Genomic DNA, 17,262 nt, shown 5'->3' with positions numbered 1-17,262 from the left:
TTATATCCTATTCATCATATTCTGCTTTGTATTATTTTTAATAAATAATATAAACTTATCTGCTTGGATCAGTAGTAATTATTTCTTTACAAAATTGAACATTAGTTTACATTTTTCAGTAAGGAGAAGTACAATAGTTGTTTAACAAGTACTGCTGTAACTAAAAAGCTTATATAGGATTGAAATTAGATCCATTTAATATAATAAATTAAGACCCATATTTGTTTGAATTTTCTCACAAATGCTTTGTTCTTTTGTCAGTTTGACTCTTACCCTTGAAACATTATTGTAAAATGGATGTTGATCAAGAGTTTATATCCTATCCTATCCTTTTCAAATGATCAAACGATTTTAACATTGTTCTTTGGAAAAAATGAAATATCCTATTTTAATAACCAGAATACATAAATTAAGTGCAAGTAGATGTTTTCAGCTTTTTATTTTTCCAAAACACATGTAAAATACAAAATATGTTAACTATAAAACTAAAAATATTGAAATGAGATCAGCAATGCTATCCTGATGGGAGGTTAACCTTGGTTCTGTCCATTCATGTTGGAGATATTTTTGAGATGTACATGTTCAGAAAATAGATTGTCAGAAATAAAAGAGCATTTACAGTTCAATCCATTTTGTGCAGAACAATCTGGGTTTTCCTATAGACTTTAAAAATCAAAAAGGGAATCCACGACTTCAGGCCTCGGTTGCAACAGTAGTGGGCATGAATGGGATCTAATGTCATTCTGTTTGGAAATGGCTTCATCCAAGTCCAATTCCCTATCATTTATTTTCACCTCCATGCAGCCATTGTAAAAAATTGTGACTGGAGTTGCCTCAACTGGAACATCTGAATAAACAGAGGATAGTTAATACAAATTCACACAGTCAAAAAACAAGTTAACAGGATAAAAATGTTTAAAAGAAAAATCGTATTTGATATGTGAGTCAAATTCAGTTTTTCTGAAAGAATTTTGTCATCATTGTAGTACAATTATAGTCGCAGTAATTAAACTGATCTCAAACTGATTCTTGGCGTCCCATCACAATATTACCTCAGCAATAGGGAATCTATATTTCTGTAAGTCTCACAGTTAATGGTATTGGTAATATACTTAGTGGTTTGGCAGAGAGCATAGAATTGTTACTACTGATTCCTACTTATAAATCAGAGATAGTATCTAAAGAGTAGATTATGCTGTAGATGGATATGTTTCTTACATAGTTTAGAATTTCGACCTAAGAAATCAAATAGGCTCTCCTCTTTAGATGAATCCACTACAAATGAATTGTGGAAAGCCCACAATGTGGATGTGTTAGTGCAGCTTCTCTCTCCCCCCTCTGATAATGTATTATAGCTCATTTTTCCACTCATACAAATTATTAAACTTTGTGTAAGGAATAATTTGTTTTAATAAGAACCATAAGGTGTTGCATAACACAAAGTGTGAAATCCATGCCTTATGCTGAACCAACTCAGTCTACTATATTGAAGGACTTCTTAATTGATTTTCTCAGGGCTAAGATGACCTATGCACACAATACCTTTATTGTGTAGGTGAAAAACTGAAATTTCATCATTTTAAGGCTGATATTTTATGTATTTTTCAGAATTTAATGGAAAGTCAGCCCACTACAGTTGGTGAGTGTTAGAGTGGATTCTTCTAGGAGACTTAATCCTATAAGCATTTACTGAAAGTCAATAAAAACAAGACTTACCAGGAATGCCCCCTAGGTAGGTATCAACAGATTCATTAATTGCTTGTTCAAGGACAGAGAGATGTGGTCCTGAATAGGTGATAACTGAATGTGAATCAGCTGTAAGTTCAAGCTGCTGTCTACTTATCCTGAGTCTGAGTAGCACTCTTTTTGAGGTACACAAATTTCTTGACTCTAAGTGAGCAACAATGACATTCTGAATGGATACGATGATTTCCTGAGATTCAGAAGCAAAATAAGAGGGAGTAATCAATTTCAGTTTATATTTCATTTTTCCATTCCCAGAAAAGCTTTAAAAGCCTATATAATGAATGCAATAGCTTACCAAACATATACTAAATGTATTTCAATTAAGTCACAAGAACAAATACTAAAAATGTGAATATTTAAATACTAGTGATAATTCAATGAATGTAAGATTCATAATTGAATAAATCAACTTATATTTCTTAGTAACATTCCAATAAATCGTAAGAAATAACTAAATACAAATTTACCATTTTTTGCAGCCCTGATGTGCTTGCTTTAATGTTTAGCACCAACATTTTTCAAACTATTTTCTAAATGTAAACAAAATCATTTCTGACATGAAGAACCATGTTTCCAGAAATATATATCATATTACAGCAGATGGCTTACTTTTAATCAGAAGCATTCAGGGTCTTGTCTTATCAAAAAAATCAGGATGCCAGAATGATCAAAGCCCTGTCAAATTTGTTGCATGCATGCATGCAGTCACATTTTACAAGATGGACAGCCATATAAATATGATACATAAATAAATAAATGCCAGGACTTCAAATTGTGCTGCTGAAACTGCCACCTTAACTTTTTTGACCTCCATCCTGAAGTCACTGCTTCTTTTAATTATCTTTTCATGAAAATTCTGCACAGTAAAGATGTAAATCAGAAAAAGATTTTTTATAGAGATCCACAGATTTATTTCAAACAAGGAATTGCCCTAGGGACATTCTGAATGATGTGACCAGGAAGAGGGGGGAGGGAATGAGGCATTTATCTCAATCTCCCTATGGTTGGTGAAAAATATTAATTTTTGCTTGTCAAAATCAAACTAATTATACACATGTCTAAACACAATTGCCTCTCAATTCCTTATCTGGCTTAAGCTAGGGAAAAGTCTACTGAATCTTAGTTGCATCACATTCTCATGGTAAAGGAACTAAAAAGTTTCCTAGTTATTTTTTCCCTGTGCCTTGCGGGTACTAGGCATGCATATAGTGGGAGAAAAAAGTACCTGTACATTTGTTAAGTTGGAATCCACAATAGACAAAGCAAGAGGAACTGTTTCACCTGAAACCAAGGCAAACATTACTCCAGTGCCTGTGGATGGACGGATAGCCATTGTCACATTTATTAACCAATCACCTGTGTTGCTTGAAATGTTATCTGTTTTATTTTAAAATAAATCAGAAAGCAAGAGAAAAGACAGTTACAAAATAATCATTTATTCTCAACTTTCCCACATACAAAAATCTTTTGAAACAGATTCTTTTACTCTTTCCTGAAACATATATTTTTTTAAAATGTACTGTAACGCTACTTGTAAGATTTTTTTTTTGAGAAGAGCAATCTTATGTATTTCTCTAACCTGCCTCAAACTGATAACCAGACTCAATATAAATCTTGAAATATTTCTGTTATTTTCCAGCGCGTATCTTTGCAATATTTGCAGAAAAGAGGTGCTCCATCATAAGCAGCTTTCACCCAATAACCTGGATAGATAGATCATGACAACACTTTAGGGCTATAGCTTTGAAATACTTCTGCTATGACCTACAAGGATATTTGGGCAGAAACACCTGCCTTGTAGGCAAGACTCCATATTTAGGTACAGGCAGTTTGGTGTAGTAATTAAGGTACCAAGCTAAAAACTGGGAATCCATGCGTTCTAATCCCAATCTGCTATGAAACTAACTGGGTGACCTTGGGCCAGTCACTCTCTTTCAATTCTAGGAAATAAGCAAGCCACTTCTGAAGTCTTGCCAAAAAAAATAACTCCAGATATTGTCATTCTTGGGCCCAGATACTTCAGGTACAATAGCTCACAACCTCAGTATCTTCTGTTCGGATTACTGTTTCGATCTGCCTTTGAAGAATATTCAGAAACAAAATGTTGAAGTTCAAGTACTGGCAAAAGAAAACCAATTCAACAAACTAAAATCACTTTTTTGGTCATTGTATAGGTCTCCTATAGACATATGTTACTTATAGGTCTCCTGGTAAAATTCAAAGTGCTGTCACCTATGAAGCTTATGATGGCTTCTGGCTATTTGGGGGACTTTCTGTTCCAAACAGAATCTGTCCATCTTGCACATCTGAATGGAGAAGGCATGTTATAAATTCCTATCTATCACAAAGCTAAGGATGCTAGAAAAGATCTGTGTGGTTGCTAACAGTTAACAGCAACACATAATAAGTCAAACAATCAGTTAATGAACCTAGGGGAGCGAGGACAAGAAAAAGTGTCTGGTCCATGGTTGTTCTAGCCTTATGGAATGCTTTGCCCCAATGTAAAATTGTATCTTCCCTATTAACATTGAAGAAGAAAGCAAAAACAACCCTCTTCATCAAGCTTATTTTGGGAGACATGTTTTGCCATGCCGTTTATTTAACAGTTTTATGATCTTATGATTATGATTATACACACAAATGTACACACAAACATATACATACATAAACATGCAACAATACTATCCAGAGTTTATGATTAGAAATTGTGTTAAACAAGCAAGCTTACTGTAGCTAATGTGAAACTTTGCCATGCCAGTGCCAGGGTAGTAAGATCCCTTTCCAACATTTATTAAACAATGTTTGCTTTGCTTCTCTTGAATTAACTCTTTTACACCAGAGGTTCCTTGATTTAACAAGTTCCAACCCCGAATACACCCATCCAAACGGGGGTTAATCTGTAAAAAAATAAATTATAGAACTGATTATGTCATTCCAGGAATATTATCCAAGGCTGGAATTTGCATACTGGGAATCTACTAAAAATATCTATGCTAGCATCTATTTCTTTCTCTTCAAATCATACTCTATTAGTTCATCATTTCAGAAATTTCCAAAAGATAATTTGTATTCATTAGCTACAAAAGCTAACAAGGAATTTCTTAAAGGTGGAAGAGTAGTTACTTGGGAAGAATAAATCATCTCTTAACTAGCTTCATAGAAAGCCATGCTAGTTTCAGGAAAGTAAGTCTTTTCCTTTGTAGATACAGGTAGTTCTCATTTACCAAGTGGTACTTGGGATTGGTACTCCATCATTAAGCTAAATGATCATAAGGAGTGACATCATGTGATCACACTGATTTACAATGGCAGGTTTGCAGTTTCAATTGCTGTCATTAGGCAAATCCCGCAGTGTCCCTGTCACATGATTGCCATTTGTGACCTTCTGCCTGCTTTCCTAGTGACTTTGCTTGTCACAAGCCGGCAATGAAAGGCACAAATGGTGATCATGTGATTTCAGGATGTTGCAATGTCATAATTGCGAGCTGGTTGCTGAGCACCCATATGGCAATCATGTGTTGGCAGAGATGCTAAAATAGCCGCAAGTACAAGAATCTGTAATTAAGATCCTTTTGTTCAGCCCCATCGTAACTTTGGTTATTGAACAAGTGGATGATAAACAAGGAACTATTTGTATCAGAAAATTACGCAACGTAGGCAAAGAAAAAACAGGGAAATTTAGCCTTTCTCTGCTAGCCAATCTTGTGATAAAAGGTTAATATGCTATTTTGCCAAGTTATCTATCAGGGATATTTAAAACATTTGCTAAAGAAGTGTGTTGTGCTTTCAGAGTTGTGAAACATTACTTTCAGATGTTATGCACTGCCTTTTTATAGTAACTATACTATACTATATATTTTACAGTAACTATATATTATAAATAAATAGTCTGTGCCCTAGCAACTATCATTTTAAATTGTCTTCACAGATTTTTCATTGATTTAATATAACTCATTAATTTATTATATAGTGCAACACTAACACAAAGCAGTGTTAAAAAGCTTTCCATAACCAAATGTATTTCTATCTTCATATAATGAAACCCTGAGATTTGGTTGTTTTTATGACCTCAAATAATGTGACCAACACTGAAATATAGTTTAAAGTATGACTTACTAAGTCATATTTTAGCTCCTAGGTGACAACAGCTGTCAGTATATGCTTAAAGTTCCGATTATCTAAAATTACATATAACAATCTCTTTTGCAGATCAGGTTTTATGCTAACCTTTGGGGATATAATTCTCAGAAGGGTCACTTATTTTCCTGGTTTAGGATTCCATAAAGCTGTGTTTCAATATTTTCCATGTACACCATTTGTTCATTGAGGAACAACTGACTCACACAAAAATTTGGAATATGAAAATACATGACTGGACTTCCAAGGCCAGTGTAGGAGGGGACATAAAGAATTACTTTCAGTGTAACACTTGCAAGCATAACTGACAGCTGGGATCAAACATCTCTTTTTGCTGAAAGCAGGGTATGATTTCTACATGTCAGGCAAATAGCCAACTAGTGATCAGTTGAAATTTAGTGCATAGCATTTTTCAGTCTTTTGTAGAACTTGCAAATGCCCAATTTTCTGTGTGAAAAAAAATGAAAACAAATTATCTTTAGATAAAAATGTTGTAAAGAAGATAACTCAGTAGATAATCTTGATTTTTTAATATGCCTACATTTTCAAAGTAGCAATAATGGCATCTCATAAGTAGTACAATCAAAGTTATTTATGTTTACACTGTTACTTCAGGCATGGTTAAACTGTTATTAATCTTCTCTGCCATTTCATTCTGCTATTAGCAACTCTGCCCTTTATGAAGTAGGAAGCATATACATTTTTTTTCCTCTGGAACAGCGCTTTTGCATGGTAGAGTGTCTTTGCAAAGAGACATAGTTTTTTTTCTTTTTTTCTAATAGCAAACATCCTTATTGTCTTTTTACAACTATCTCATTGAATGCTTAAAACTGAAGCTCCTTATTCTAGCTATAATTTATTTCAAAATTACTGCAGGACAAATGCTACTCTAGCTCATGAAAATGCACCAGTACTTTCAGTATAAGTGTTAGTAAAAAAATAAAATAAAAGCAACCCTTTTCGAAGCTGTAGCACTTAATGGGATACTTCTTCAAATTTTACTCCTTCAGGGCAGATCACTTCACTCCTGTTTATGCATGGAATAATAGACGACACCTGTGCACTGAAAGTTATGAAACAATATGATGGAGGAAAAAAACCTAGGTTTTTTTCATCATTGTTTGTGGTTGTGGGCTCATTCTACAGATGTCATGTGAACCCAGGAGGCAATTGACTCTCAAATAGGTGTGTATATCTAATATAGTATATGTGTGTAAGTGTGTGCATTTCACCACATTTATAGCCTTTTCTCAGCCTTTCATAGTTCTGGGTTCTTTAAAAGTGTTGGAGCTGTGATTTCCTGGATTCTCAAGTAAAATAGTTATGCTGGTAAGAATTCAATAAATTATAATCAACTCTTAGTGAGAATCTTAGATTAACAAGAATCTTAAAAATGGTAGGTGTACATTAGTACTACATTCTGTTTTCTAAAAATAAATCTCTAAACTTGATATTATACAATATACACATAATATTTCTATGAGAACGAGTTTTAAAAGAAAAAAGATCCAAATATTAATTGCTATACCTAAATTTACTGTAATATGATGCCCCAGCAAATGCTACAAAAATTACCAATTTAATGAGACTGTTGTCCATTCTGCGAGGGAGTCCTGCAATATATACTTTTGTGTCCAAAAAGCCATTGGAAAGCTTGAAAAGAGGTCTTGGGTTATTGATGTTCATCACTGCTTCTTTCGCTATTTTCACACTGATGCTATGCTCTAGTTCTTCCACAGAGATCTAAATACAAAAAAAGTTATCCGAAGTATATATATGCTGAGAATCTGTTCCAATCCAGCAACAATTATGTGTGTGCAATAAGATCCTGATTTGGTTGAAGGGATTCACATAATTAGAACAACATTTGCTAAAAACACACTAGCCAGTTTACCATGCGAAGGCACAATATAGTTTGCAAAACTCTATGGGCCCTTAGCATCCTTTCATGTATCCAGAACCCCCAATACATACTTTGTTTTAGTACACTGATAAATATAACCAGATAGTTTGAATTAGTTTAATTCCCCATAGAAGACAAAAAGAGGTGGGCAGGGTCTTCTAAGCAGGCCAAGGAAGGTAAAACCTAGGGGAACTTTAGAAAGTGGAAGGTTGATGATGGAGGAAGGTGATAGTTAGCACCCTAAGATAGATCTAGCCAGTGCTGGCTGATTAAGTTTTATTGTTTTGGTAGTTGATGATCTGAGATGCACTAGACAGTGTTATCCTGTTAAAGACTTATTAGTTCAATGACAGTCTGGGCCAAGAAATGAAGAAAAGCATTACTTGGGGACAAAGTGCTGAAATTGGGAACTGGCATGGAATAGAATAATCTGGTACAGAGGGCTCTCTACTTTTACTAGCAAGGTACTAAGCCAAAAAGTATAGCAAAATATCTTGATTATATAACCATAATGCTCCGTGGCCATACCCTTGTGCACAATAACTGTAACAAAAAAACTGCTGATGTTTGAATGGATATAATTCACAAGATTTTTTTAAAAAAATCAACCCTCAAACTTTCAATACACATTTATATTGACTTGGGCATTGATAACAATGACTTTCTAATTATTGTTCTCAGTAGGTAGGTTATTAATTCAGATTATGAAAAATATGTTAGAGAAGTATATATATTGTGGTATTTAGCTCTTGTACATAACCTTTGCATCTACAGAAGAGAATGCAATGTGTCCATTCAGTCTGACAATCTCAGTCTCTTGTTAATTACTTCAGAATATAATATAAAGGTATAATATAATACCTTTCTATCCCACGGTGTTATTTGCTCTCAAAGAAATCTTTTCAAGCAATTGAAACCTTTGCTTCTACAGTAAATGCTACAATAATTCTAAGAATGAACAATCAATGTCTTAATAATTTTTAAATTCTGGATTTAAAATCCTGATGGAAGTCAGGGCCTATGGTTTAAAGAATTATAAAATACATGACATTATTTCATTTAAACAAAGTGACAGATTTATACTACAAGTGCATTACTTTAAAAAAGGCTTATTTCATAAAGCTGCTTTTCTGTATGTTTAGATTATTTATATGGCTTCTCAATTCACAATAGTGACTCTGTTTTCAGGCTCTCATTTGCTGAAAAAGACTTACCATGTGCCACAAACCATCATTAATAGCTTTACCACCACTTGTTACTTTTGTCCCAAGCTCATTTTTGAACTGAATTTCAATCTTTCCTTCACGCAAAGCAAGTAGAAACCAGGCTGTACTGTTTGTGGTTTCAGCATACAGTATCACACCCTCCTTATCATAAGTCCGGAAGTCAAATTCTGCAGAAAATCTGAGTTGAAAAAAAGCAAGCCTAAAAAGTATGCAGCAGGAAGACTGGATATATACATTAAGAATGTTGTTACATGTACGGCAGTATGATACATCTGGACTCAAAAAACTGACTAAAGATAAAACAAGAATTGCTTAATGAACATGAGAATTTTTCATGGTTAATGCATTTGCAAATAATTTGAAAAATAAAAAAATGATCTCAGATAAGAAGGAGGGAGATAAATAAAATTTGAAAAACACAGAATCAAAATAATTTATTAATGTGTATTTACAAATTGTTATTCAAATATAAAATGTACACAGCACAAATTAACTGTATGATAAAATGGGTGCAAAACTTTAAAGCTGTAATAACAGTAGAATAACGAAGAACTAAAGAAAAAGCTGTAACATTTACATGATGCTACAATGTGATGGAAAATTGGTAAAAAAAATCTTTTACAAAAATCCTTGACTTATGAGCACAACTGAACTCAAAATTTCTGTTGCTAAGTGAGACATTTGTTAAATGACTTTTGCCCCATTTTATGACCTTTCTTGACACAGTTAAGTGTATCACTGCCCTTGTTAAATTAGTAACACCATTACTGGATTCCCCATTGACTTCACTTACCACAGTGTTTCTCAACCTTGACAATTTTAAGGCATGTGGACTTCAATTCCCAAAATTCCACAGCCAGCATTGCTGGCTGTGGAATTCTGGGGTTGAAGTCCACATGCATTAAAATTGTCAAGGTTGAGAAACACTGGCTTATCAGAAGATTGCAAAAAATGATCATGTGACCCGAAGACACTGCAACCATCATAAATATAAGTCAGTTGCCAAGCATCTGAATTTTGATCACGTGACCATGAGTGTGAAGAACGGTTGTGTGAAAAATGGTCATCAGTCAAAGTTGTAACTTTGAACAGTCACTAAATGTACTGTTGTAAGTCAAGGACTACCTGTATAACTCCATTAATTATTTTCAAAATAAATATTGGAAATGTAAAAAAATGTAAAAAATGTAAAAAAGATGTTGAGACTCTAGAAAGAGTACAGAGAACAGCAACAAAGATGATTAGGGGACAGGAGGCTAAAACATATAAGGAATTGGGCATGTCTAGTTTAATGAAGAGAAGGACGAGGGGTGACATGATAGCAGTGTTCCAATATCTCAGGAAGATATTCACAAAGAAGAGGGAGCCAAACTATTCTCCAAAGCACCTGAAGGCAGGATAAGAAACAACGGATGGAAACTAATCAAGGAGACAAGCAACCTAGAACTAAGGAAAAATTTTCTGACAGTAGAACAATTAATCAGTGGAACAACCTGCCTCCAAAAACGATGAATGCTCCAACACTGGAAGTTTTTAAGAAGAGACTGGACAGCCATTTGTCTGAAATGGTATAGGGTTTCCTGCCTGAGCAGGGGGTTGGACTAGATGACCTCCAATATCCCTTCCAACTTTATTATTATTATTATTATTATTATTATTATTATTATTATTAGCCACAACAAAGAAGGAACATTTTATTGCATGCAATCATTCTGTAAAAAGAAGTACCAAAAGGAAATGCATCAAAATATCCAGAAAATTCCAAAAATAAAATCTGAATTAAAATCACAAATATTAGATATGTATCCAGAAAATATAAATGAAAACCATCACAATTTAACATACAGATATATTTATGTATGTATGTATGTATGTATCTCTAATTATGTTAAAAATTCGAATCCTGGGTGATGCCATGTAGTAAAAACAAATAAATATGAACACCAGGATAATATCAAACTAGGATTTGTTTAATAAAATGCTGAGCTTTCGTCAGCCAGCACTGCCGACATCATCAGAGCATTTTCAGAGAAAAGAAAGTGGATAAGGGAACTGCGGCTTTAAAAACCATCAAGGGAACAGCGATTACGTGCCTTTCAAGAATGAAACAATCAGAGACATCAGATGGACCGATGACTAGGTCTAGGAGCCGTGCGCAAAATCGGCCGGTGTTATAAAAAGGGAACTCCCATTGACTTGTTTCTATGCTCTGATGATGTCGGCAATGCTGGCCGACGAAAGCTCAGCATTTTATTAAACAAATCCTAGTTTGATATTATCTTGGTGTTTGTATTTATTTGTTTTTACTGTATGTATGTATGTATGTATGTATGTATGTATGTATGTATGTATATAGGTATACACTGCAGAAATCTACCCAAATGTGAAATCTATATAGACACATATATAGATAACATAACAAGGTAAGCAAAGACACATAATATGGCTTTTGAAGAAAAAGATAAAGTGTTAAAAATAATTAAACTGATTCAAAGAGAAGTCAATAATAATGACAGATGTCCAAAACATAGTGTGAAAATATTTAAGCAGCATTGCTGGTATTGAAAAAAAAATGGAGGGGGTGGGAAAGAAGGAAGCTACTGCAATCTTTGTTATATTTGTTTTATTTTATTTAGTTTATTTTGTGTGCATATGTGTGCATTCTCTTTTCTTTGGTTTTGCTCTTTTTGTTATATTATCTATCAGAAAAAAATGTTACAAAATAAAATACAATTAACTGGCATTGATAAAACTGCTTACAGCTAGTTATATACTCATCACAAACAACAGAACTGCATTTATCCGCATGCTTACTCATATCTACTCACCTTGTAACCTCTGGCAATCTAAACCTTAAATACAAAACAGGGATTCCAATAAATTGTTCTGCCAGATAAAGCAATTCATAATTTTTTTCAAGATTCAAAGGGAGACAATCTGGTACGGTCTAGAAATAACAGGCAAAAGAAACATTAGGTGATTATTCTTCCAAACTCTTCTTCTACAAATCTAATTGCCATAGTTGAGACCTATTAGTATATAACCATTTGTACAGTTAATATTTTCATTTGTTTTCAAAAATAAATTGCAAGCTTAGAGGGAAAACACAAAATAGGCAAGAAAGGAAGATTTAATCATATATTGTCAATTATAATACCAATTTATATAACGTCTCCTATTCCTGCTCGTTGCAGTGAAACTAAAAATCCCATTGATCCCACTTCCTACGGTAGTATCAGAGTCTGAATCCAAATCAAGCTCCCTGTACTTGCATTGTTCTTTTTTTAAAGACATCCAGTTGTTTGTAGAATGAATAATGCTTGTCTAATTTTGACATAATTTGGACTCAGGATAAACTCTAACCTTTATAATTAGTTGGTATTTTATTATGGTTAATGACAATACTATATTCTAAACTATATTTTAGAAGTTTAAAAGGAATTTTGTGGCAACATGTGGGGTGGGCAGATGTTCTTGGCAGAAGGCAGTCTTTCGAGTAAACTGATCCTATGTCATGTAGGTTTTTCAAGTAATAAGAACATATATTTTATTAATATACAGGAATTCTGTTTCAAGTCCACCTTTAGCCAAGGAAGCTTTCCAAGTGACTTCTCTCAGCCCCCAACTAACTTTACAGAACTGTTGTTGTGTTGTTGTGGAGATATAATTAAAGCATGCTGCTTTGAAATTTCAGAGGAAAAGAAGAATATAAATCTAGGTAATAAAAATAGAATAGAATATAAATAAGCTGCTTTGAATACAGGGGAGAGACAAAGTTATGAATAAATCAATAAATCAGATAGAGTGCAGAAATGGATGGTAAAAGATGTTTAGCTGTCTCCTGGCATCAAGAAAAATAAGAAAATGATAATTATATTTCACCTCACAAGTTCTCATATCCTTGGAAAGCTTGAAACCTTTCTTGCCATCACAATAGCATGTGAAGCTTCCTGGAGAATTAACACAGATTTGGGAACAAGTGTTTTCAGCACATTCATCAATATCTGCAGGGAAATGGAGAAAATGAATCAACTGCCAGAATTCTTGAGAATCATGCATAAATAATATCAAATTGAAGAATTGAAAGAATAACACAAATGCACATTTAGGTGGCACCTAAGAATTCATGTCTTATAAAAAATGGATGCAGGTACAACTCTACTGCAGACTTAAAATAATCAGTTACCAGTTAAACCAAATGCAGTCAACTTGATGTCATAAATAACAGGTTTTTTTAATTTTAGGCCATAAATAACAACAACAATAACAACAACAAAGGCTTACTAAATGTTTGGTAGGATGCCATTACTGATGTGCAGTAAGGTATTTTTACTAAGGAAATTGCTAGGTGTAGAGAAATGTAACAAATAATAACAATAAATGTTTATTGTGCAATAATACTCAAAGGTTTATGATATTACTGTATATCACAATTTATAAAAATCAGTAACATCTTAAGTATAGTGTTTGGAATGTACAGTATACATTGCATATATTCATTCTCTTTATATAGGAAAAAGCAGTTCAATTTAACTGTATTGAAGATGTGTACATCTATGTGCAAATTCTGAATACTCGGGGAGCCTTGGGAAGCAATTTTCCAGAAACAAAATGTGAGCTGACCAGGGCAAAATATTGTCTTGATGAATCAAATTGAGTTCTCTATTGTGCTGGCCAAACAGAATCCAGAATTCAGAGGCACAGAGCAATGTGAAATGCAGCATTAAAACTTTTTAAAATTTTCTTATTTATTTATTCTATAAGAACCTAGACTTGGCAAATTTGTATGATGTAGATTTTGTAACATGGAATTTATATGAAATCAAAATGACAATTATTTTTATAGAAAATTATAGTGAATTCTCTGCAAAAAAACAAATTAGTATTTGTTTAGGAATCTACTTAAAATAAATACCTTCACATTTCTTTGTAGTTGAATTGTAGAAGAAACCAGTTTCACATTCACATTCATACTTCCCAGGTGTATTTTTGCACCGTGCTGTCCCACAAATGTTTTGATACAATATGCATTCATTCCTGTCTATACATATAAAATGTGCATTAATTTCCCAGAAAAGGGAATTGTTACTTTTTCATTCTATTGCAATTTTATACAATGGAATAAAGCTGGAAAAGTTCTGCAAATATTAACCTACCCAAGCAGTTATGGAAAATATGAACTTATAAAACACAAACAATGCAAAGGTTAACAGGATATGGACATTTTACTAATTATAAAGATTTGATTCTAAAATGTTCATGAAATTGTTAAGGATAGTTATCTCATTTTTCATATTATTGCTAATTTAATTTTCCATGAATTGTCCAAGAGAGATTTCTTTCATGCACTCATTCTAAGCTAGCCTTTCTGAAACTCCATTAATATCATCTAGCATGGACCATAGAGTAATAAAATGCATACCCAACATGTATGGAAAGGATTATATGTAAGCAGGGATTTTTTTGGGAGGTATATACACTCTCCAATTTTAATTAAATATAATTATCCTTATCTATGGCCTAACATGGAGTGAAGAAAAAATGAAGTTTTGTAAGCAAATCATCTTAAGTCAAAGCAAGAACTCATGTAAATATAGACTAAATTTGTTAACAAGCGTAGTAGATTGACTGAAACACTGTGTCAACATGCTAACATACTAGTTTTCCATTGTATTAATGGATACTGATGGAACTTGGGCATTTATGATGTAGAAGTTAGAAGGGCTCATTGCTTCATGATAGGGCACGGAGGGTATTCCAAAGATAGACTGATAGGCTGGTAGAAATCTTGTCTGAAAGCTGGAGTGCTGTTGTTGACAACATTAAACTAGATGACTGAAGTTTTACTCGATACAAAACAGTTTCCTATGTTCCCATTTAATGTTCAGAACAGGGGCATTGAAACATGCTTGTATAGCCGTTGGCACTATGACTCTTACAATTTGGCCTTTTAGTCTTATTTCATAATATAAAATGAGCTTTTGTTTCCAGTATGTTGTCACTTGTACTTTCTGACTTTTTCCTTACCCTTGCAGTCCATTTTATTTGGCTGTATATAATAACCATCTTCACAGTAACAGCGGTAGCTTCCATGAAAATTAACACAAATTTGATCACATCCTCCATTTTTATTTATAGGGTCATCACATTCGTTTATATCTAGTGGGGGGAAAACAACGTATTGTCATATGCTGAACTGCTACGTGCATATTCAACATGGAAATATATGGTGAAAAGATATGTCCTGTTATCAGTTAGTTTAGTGACCATACCTTCTTCACATTGATCTCCTTGCCATCCAGGTTTACAAGTGCATGTGAATGTGGCTTGTCCATCTCTGCATTCTTCATAGCCATCCACATTGCAAGGCAGAGGATTACACTGGTCTGATATTACTGCAGGGAAGATTACAGAATCAGAAAAGTGCTAATATTATAACCAGCCCTCTTTTAATTCTGTTTCTCCATTTTCATCCTTACAAAGAAAGGACTTCAATGACTGAAGATAAAAGTCATTGTATCCTACATATCCTATTTTAATTTTTGCAGGACCTTTCAAATTGTTTTCAGATGCAATTCAGAACAACTTCTAATCTCTTTGTAAGTGAATGCTGCCCATTTATTGAATTTATTTATAAAATTTCCAATATAATTACAGCATTATCACAATAAAATACTCTATTGAGAATAAAAAAAATCATACCCAAAAAACTCATCTGTTCTTGTTCTCCATATAAATTAATCAAAAAATCTGTCAGAAAAGGTTTCTCTTTTTTTCCCCACTAGCACTAGCTAGGTTTGGCAGAAAATTTGTTTAAACCTCTGCATGAAGGAAATCACAGAGGCAAAATTGCTACTACTAAATTGCTATTATTTGTTCTTGATGTCTCCATTTCAGTTGGTGATAGTATCACCAGAAGAGCTCCCTCAGAAGGATTATATAAGCATAGTAGTTCCTTTGGGTCATAAGTCAATAGGATTTTAGGTATCAAACCAGCAATTTGAAGTGGGCATTGTGACACTAAAGTAGCCTGTGGGTGTCTTTAAAGATTGATGTCAAAACAGGGAATTAAACATTTTGTACATGTTAAAATCTTAAACTGTTATCAAAGGAAACCTCTTACAAAGTGCTATACAATAAATGAACTGAAAAAATATTAGAACATGCATTTTATCAGTGTTTTCAAATTTTGAAGTGAATGGATTTGCTGGCTGGCTAGGAATTTCTGGGATTGAAATCTCCACATCTTAAAGTTGCCAAATTATATTATATGAATAGGTGTTTGCCCAGGACTGGTCATAGTGAGTGAACCAGACATGAATAAAATAAAAAGTCCATGCTACTTTAGCCTGATGGATCCTCTGTGACAAAACTGAATGAAAGAGAATTCTCAGACATCCTTCTTCCCAGAGAAGTCATTGAACCACAATGTATTTGTAGATTATGCCAAAAACAAAGGAACCATATTTTAGCTCAGTAAACTCAGTCAGTGTTAACCTGCAGCACTTGCTCTGCTGAGGCTACAAGCAAATTTGTTTCATTACAAAATGTTTAAGCTAGGGAAGCCTTAGTTATCAATTGCTAGATTTGTGTTTGTTTTGTTTTTCCTGTTGTCACAATAGCTTGTGTTATGACACAAGCCCAATTGAGGAAAAAATGAATATCAAATAGAGCAGTGATTCTCACTAGAGACCATTTAGCAAGATAACATGCTCAGGCATGCCTATCACTGATTCCATCCCCAGAGTCTTTAATGACAATATAGAAACATCAAGAAAGAATTAATAAGAACACAATTTAATTTGAGATTCCACAAACTTTAGTGCAGCAGTCCAGTCCTCAGGTAAGATAATTAAAAATGACTCCCTTTACACCTTATCTATTCCCATGGATAAAAGATAGAAACAGTTACTGAAAAATAAATATATAAATTGTACTTTGGATCTTTTTAATTTCCTTATGTAATCTGAAACCAGACAATAATTTCATCATTACATATAAGAAGAAACCCTTATCAAGAAGAAAAGCCAGGAAGAAAAGAACTTCACTCAAGTTGTTCCTCACCAATTTCTTTCATAGACTCTGCATGCATTTGTTCATTAAAAAAAAATTACTTCCCACTGTTGCATTACAGGAATTAGGTAAATGCATTAATGCAGTGGTTCCCAACCAGGGGTGCAAGACAATATTCCAGAGAGTGCGCAAACTTGGGTTTTCAAAGTTATTTTTTTTATTATTTATTATTTTTTT

At 33.5% G+C, this 17,262-nt stretch overlaps 1 protein-coding gene across 1 annotated transcript in view; it reads right to left on the bottom strand.

The window, feature by feature from the left end:
• Window positions 1–467: 467 nt before the first annotated feature.
• The window catches only part of PROS1 (protein S), a gene marked incomplete at its 5' end in the record, with an annotated part of 32,598 nt that continues 15,803 nt past the window's right edge, over window positions 468–17,262 (bottom strand). Inside the window, 11 exons of the mRNA XM_015822361.2 lie at window positions 468–847; window positions 1,717–1,933; window positions 2,972–3,123; window positions 4,475–4,643; window positions 7,459–7,626; window positions 9,001–9,190; window positions 11,841–11,959; window positions 12,895–13,016; window positions 13,928–14,053; window positions 15,040–15,171; window positions 15,285–15,407. Of these exons, the coding sequence (XP_015677847.2) occupies window positions 666–847; window positions 1,717–1,933; window positions 2,972–3,123; window positions 4,475–4,643; window positions 7,459–7,626; window positions 9,001–9,190; window positions 11,841–11,959; window positions 12,895–13,016; window positions 13,928–14,053; window positions 15,040–15,171; window positions 15,285–15,407 (1,700 nt within the window). The remainder of the gene's footprint in view (window positions 848–1,716; window positions 1,934–2,971; window positions 3,124–4,474; window positions 4,644–7,458; window positions 7,627–9,000; window positions 9,191–11,840; window positions 11,960–12,894; window positions 13,017–13,927; window positions 14,054–15,039; window positions 15,172–15,284; window positions 15,408–17,262) is intronic.

Source organism: Protobothrops mucrosquamatus, unplaced genomic scaffold (assembly GCF_001527695.2).
Source record: "Protobothrops mucrosquamatus isolate PMUCROS unplaced genomic scaffold, P.Mucros_1.0 scaffold1532, whole genome shotgun sequence".
NCBI lineage: Eukaryota > Metazoa > Chordata > Lepidosauria > Squamata > Viperidae > Protobothrops > Protobothrops mucrosquamatus.
Note: the sequence above shows the minus strand (reverse complement) of the source record. Positions and strands in the feature narration are given on the sequence as shown.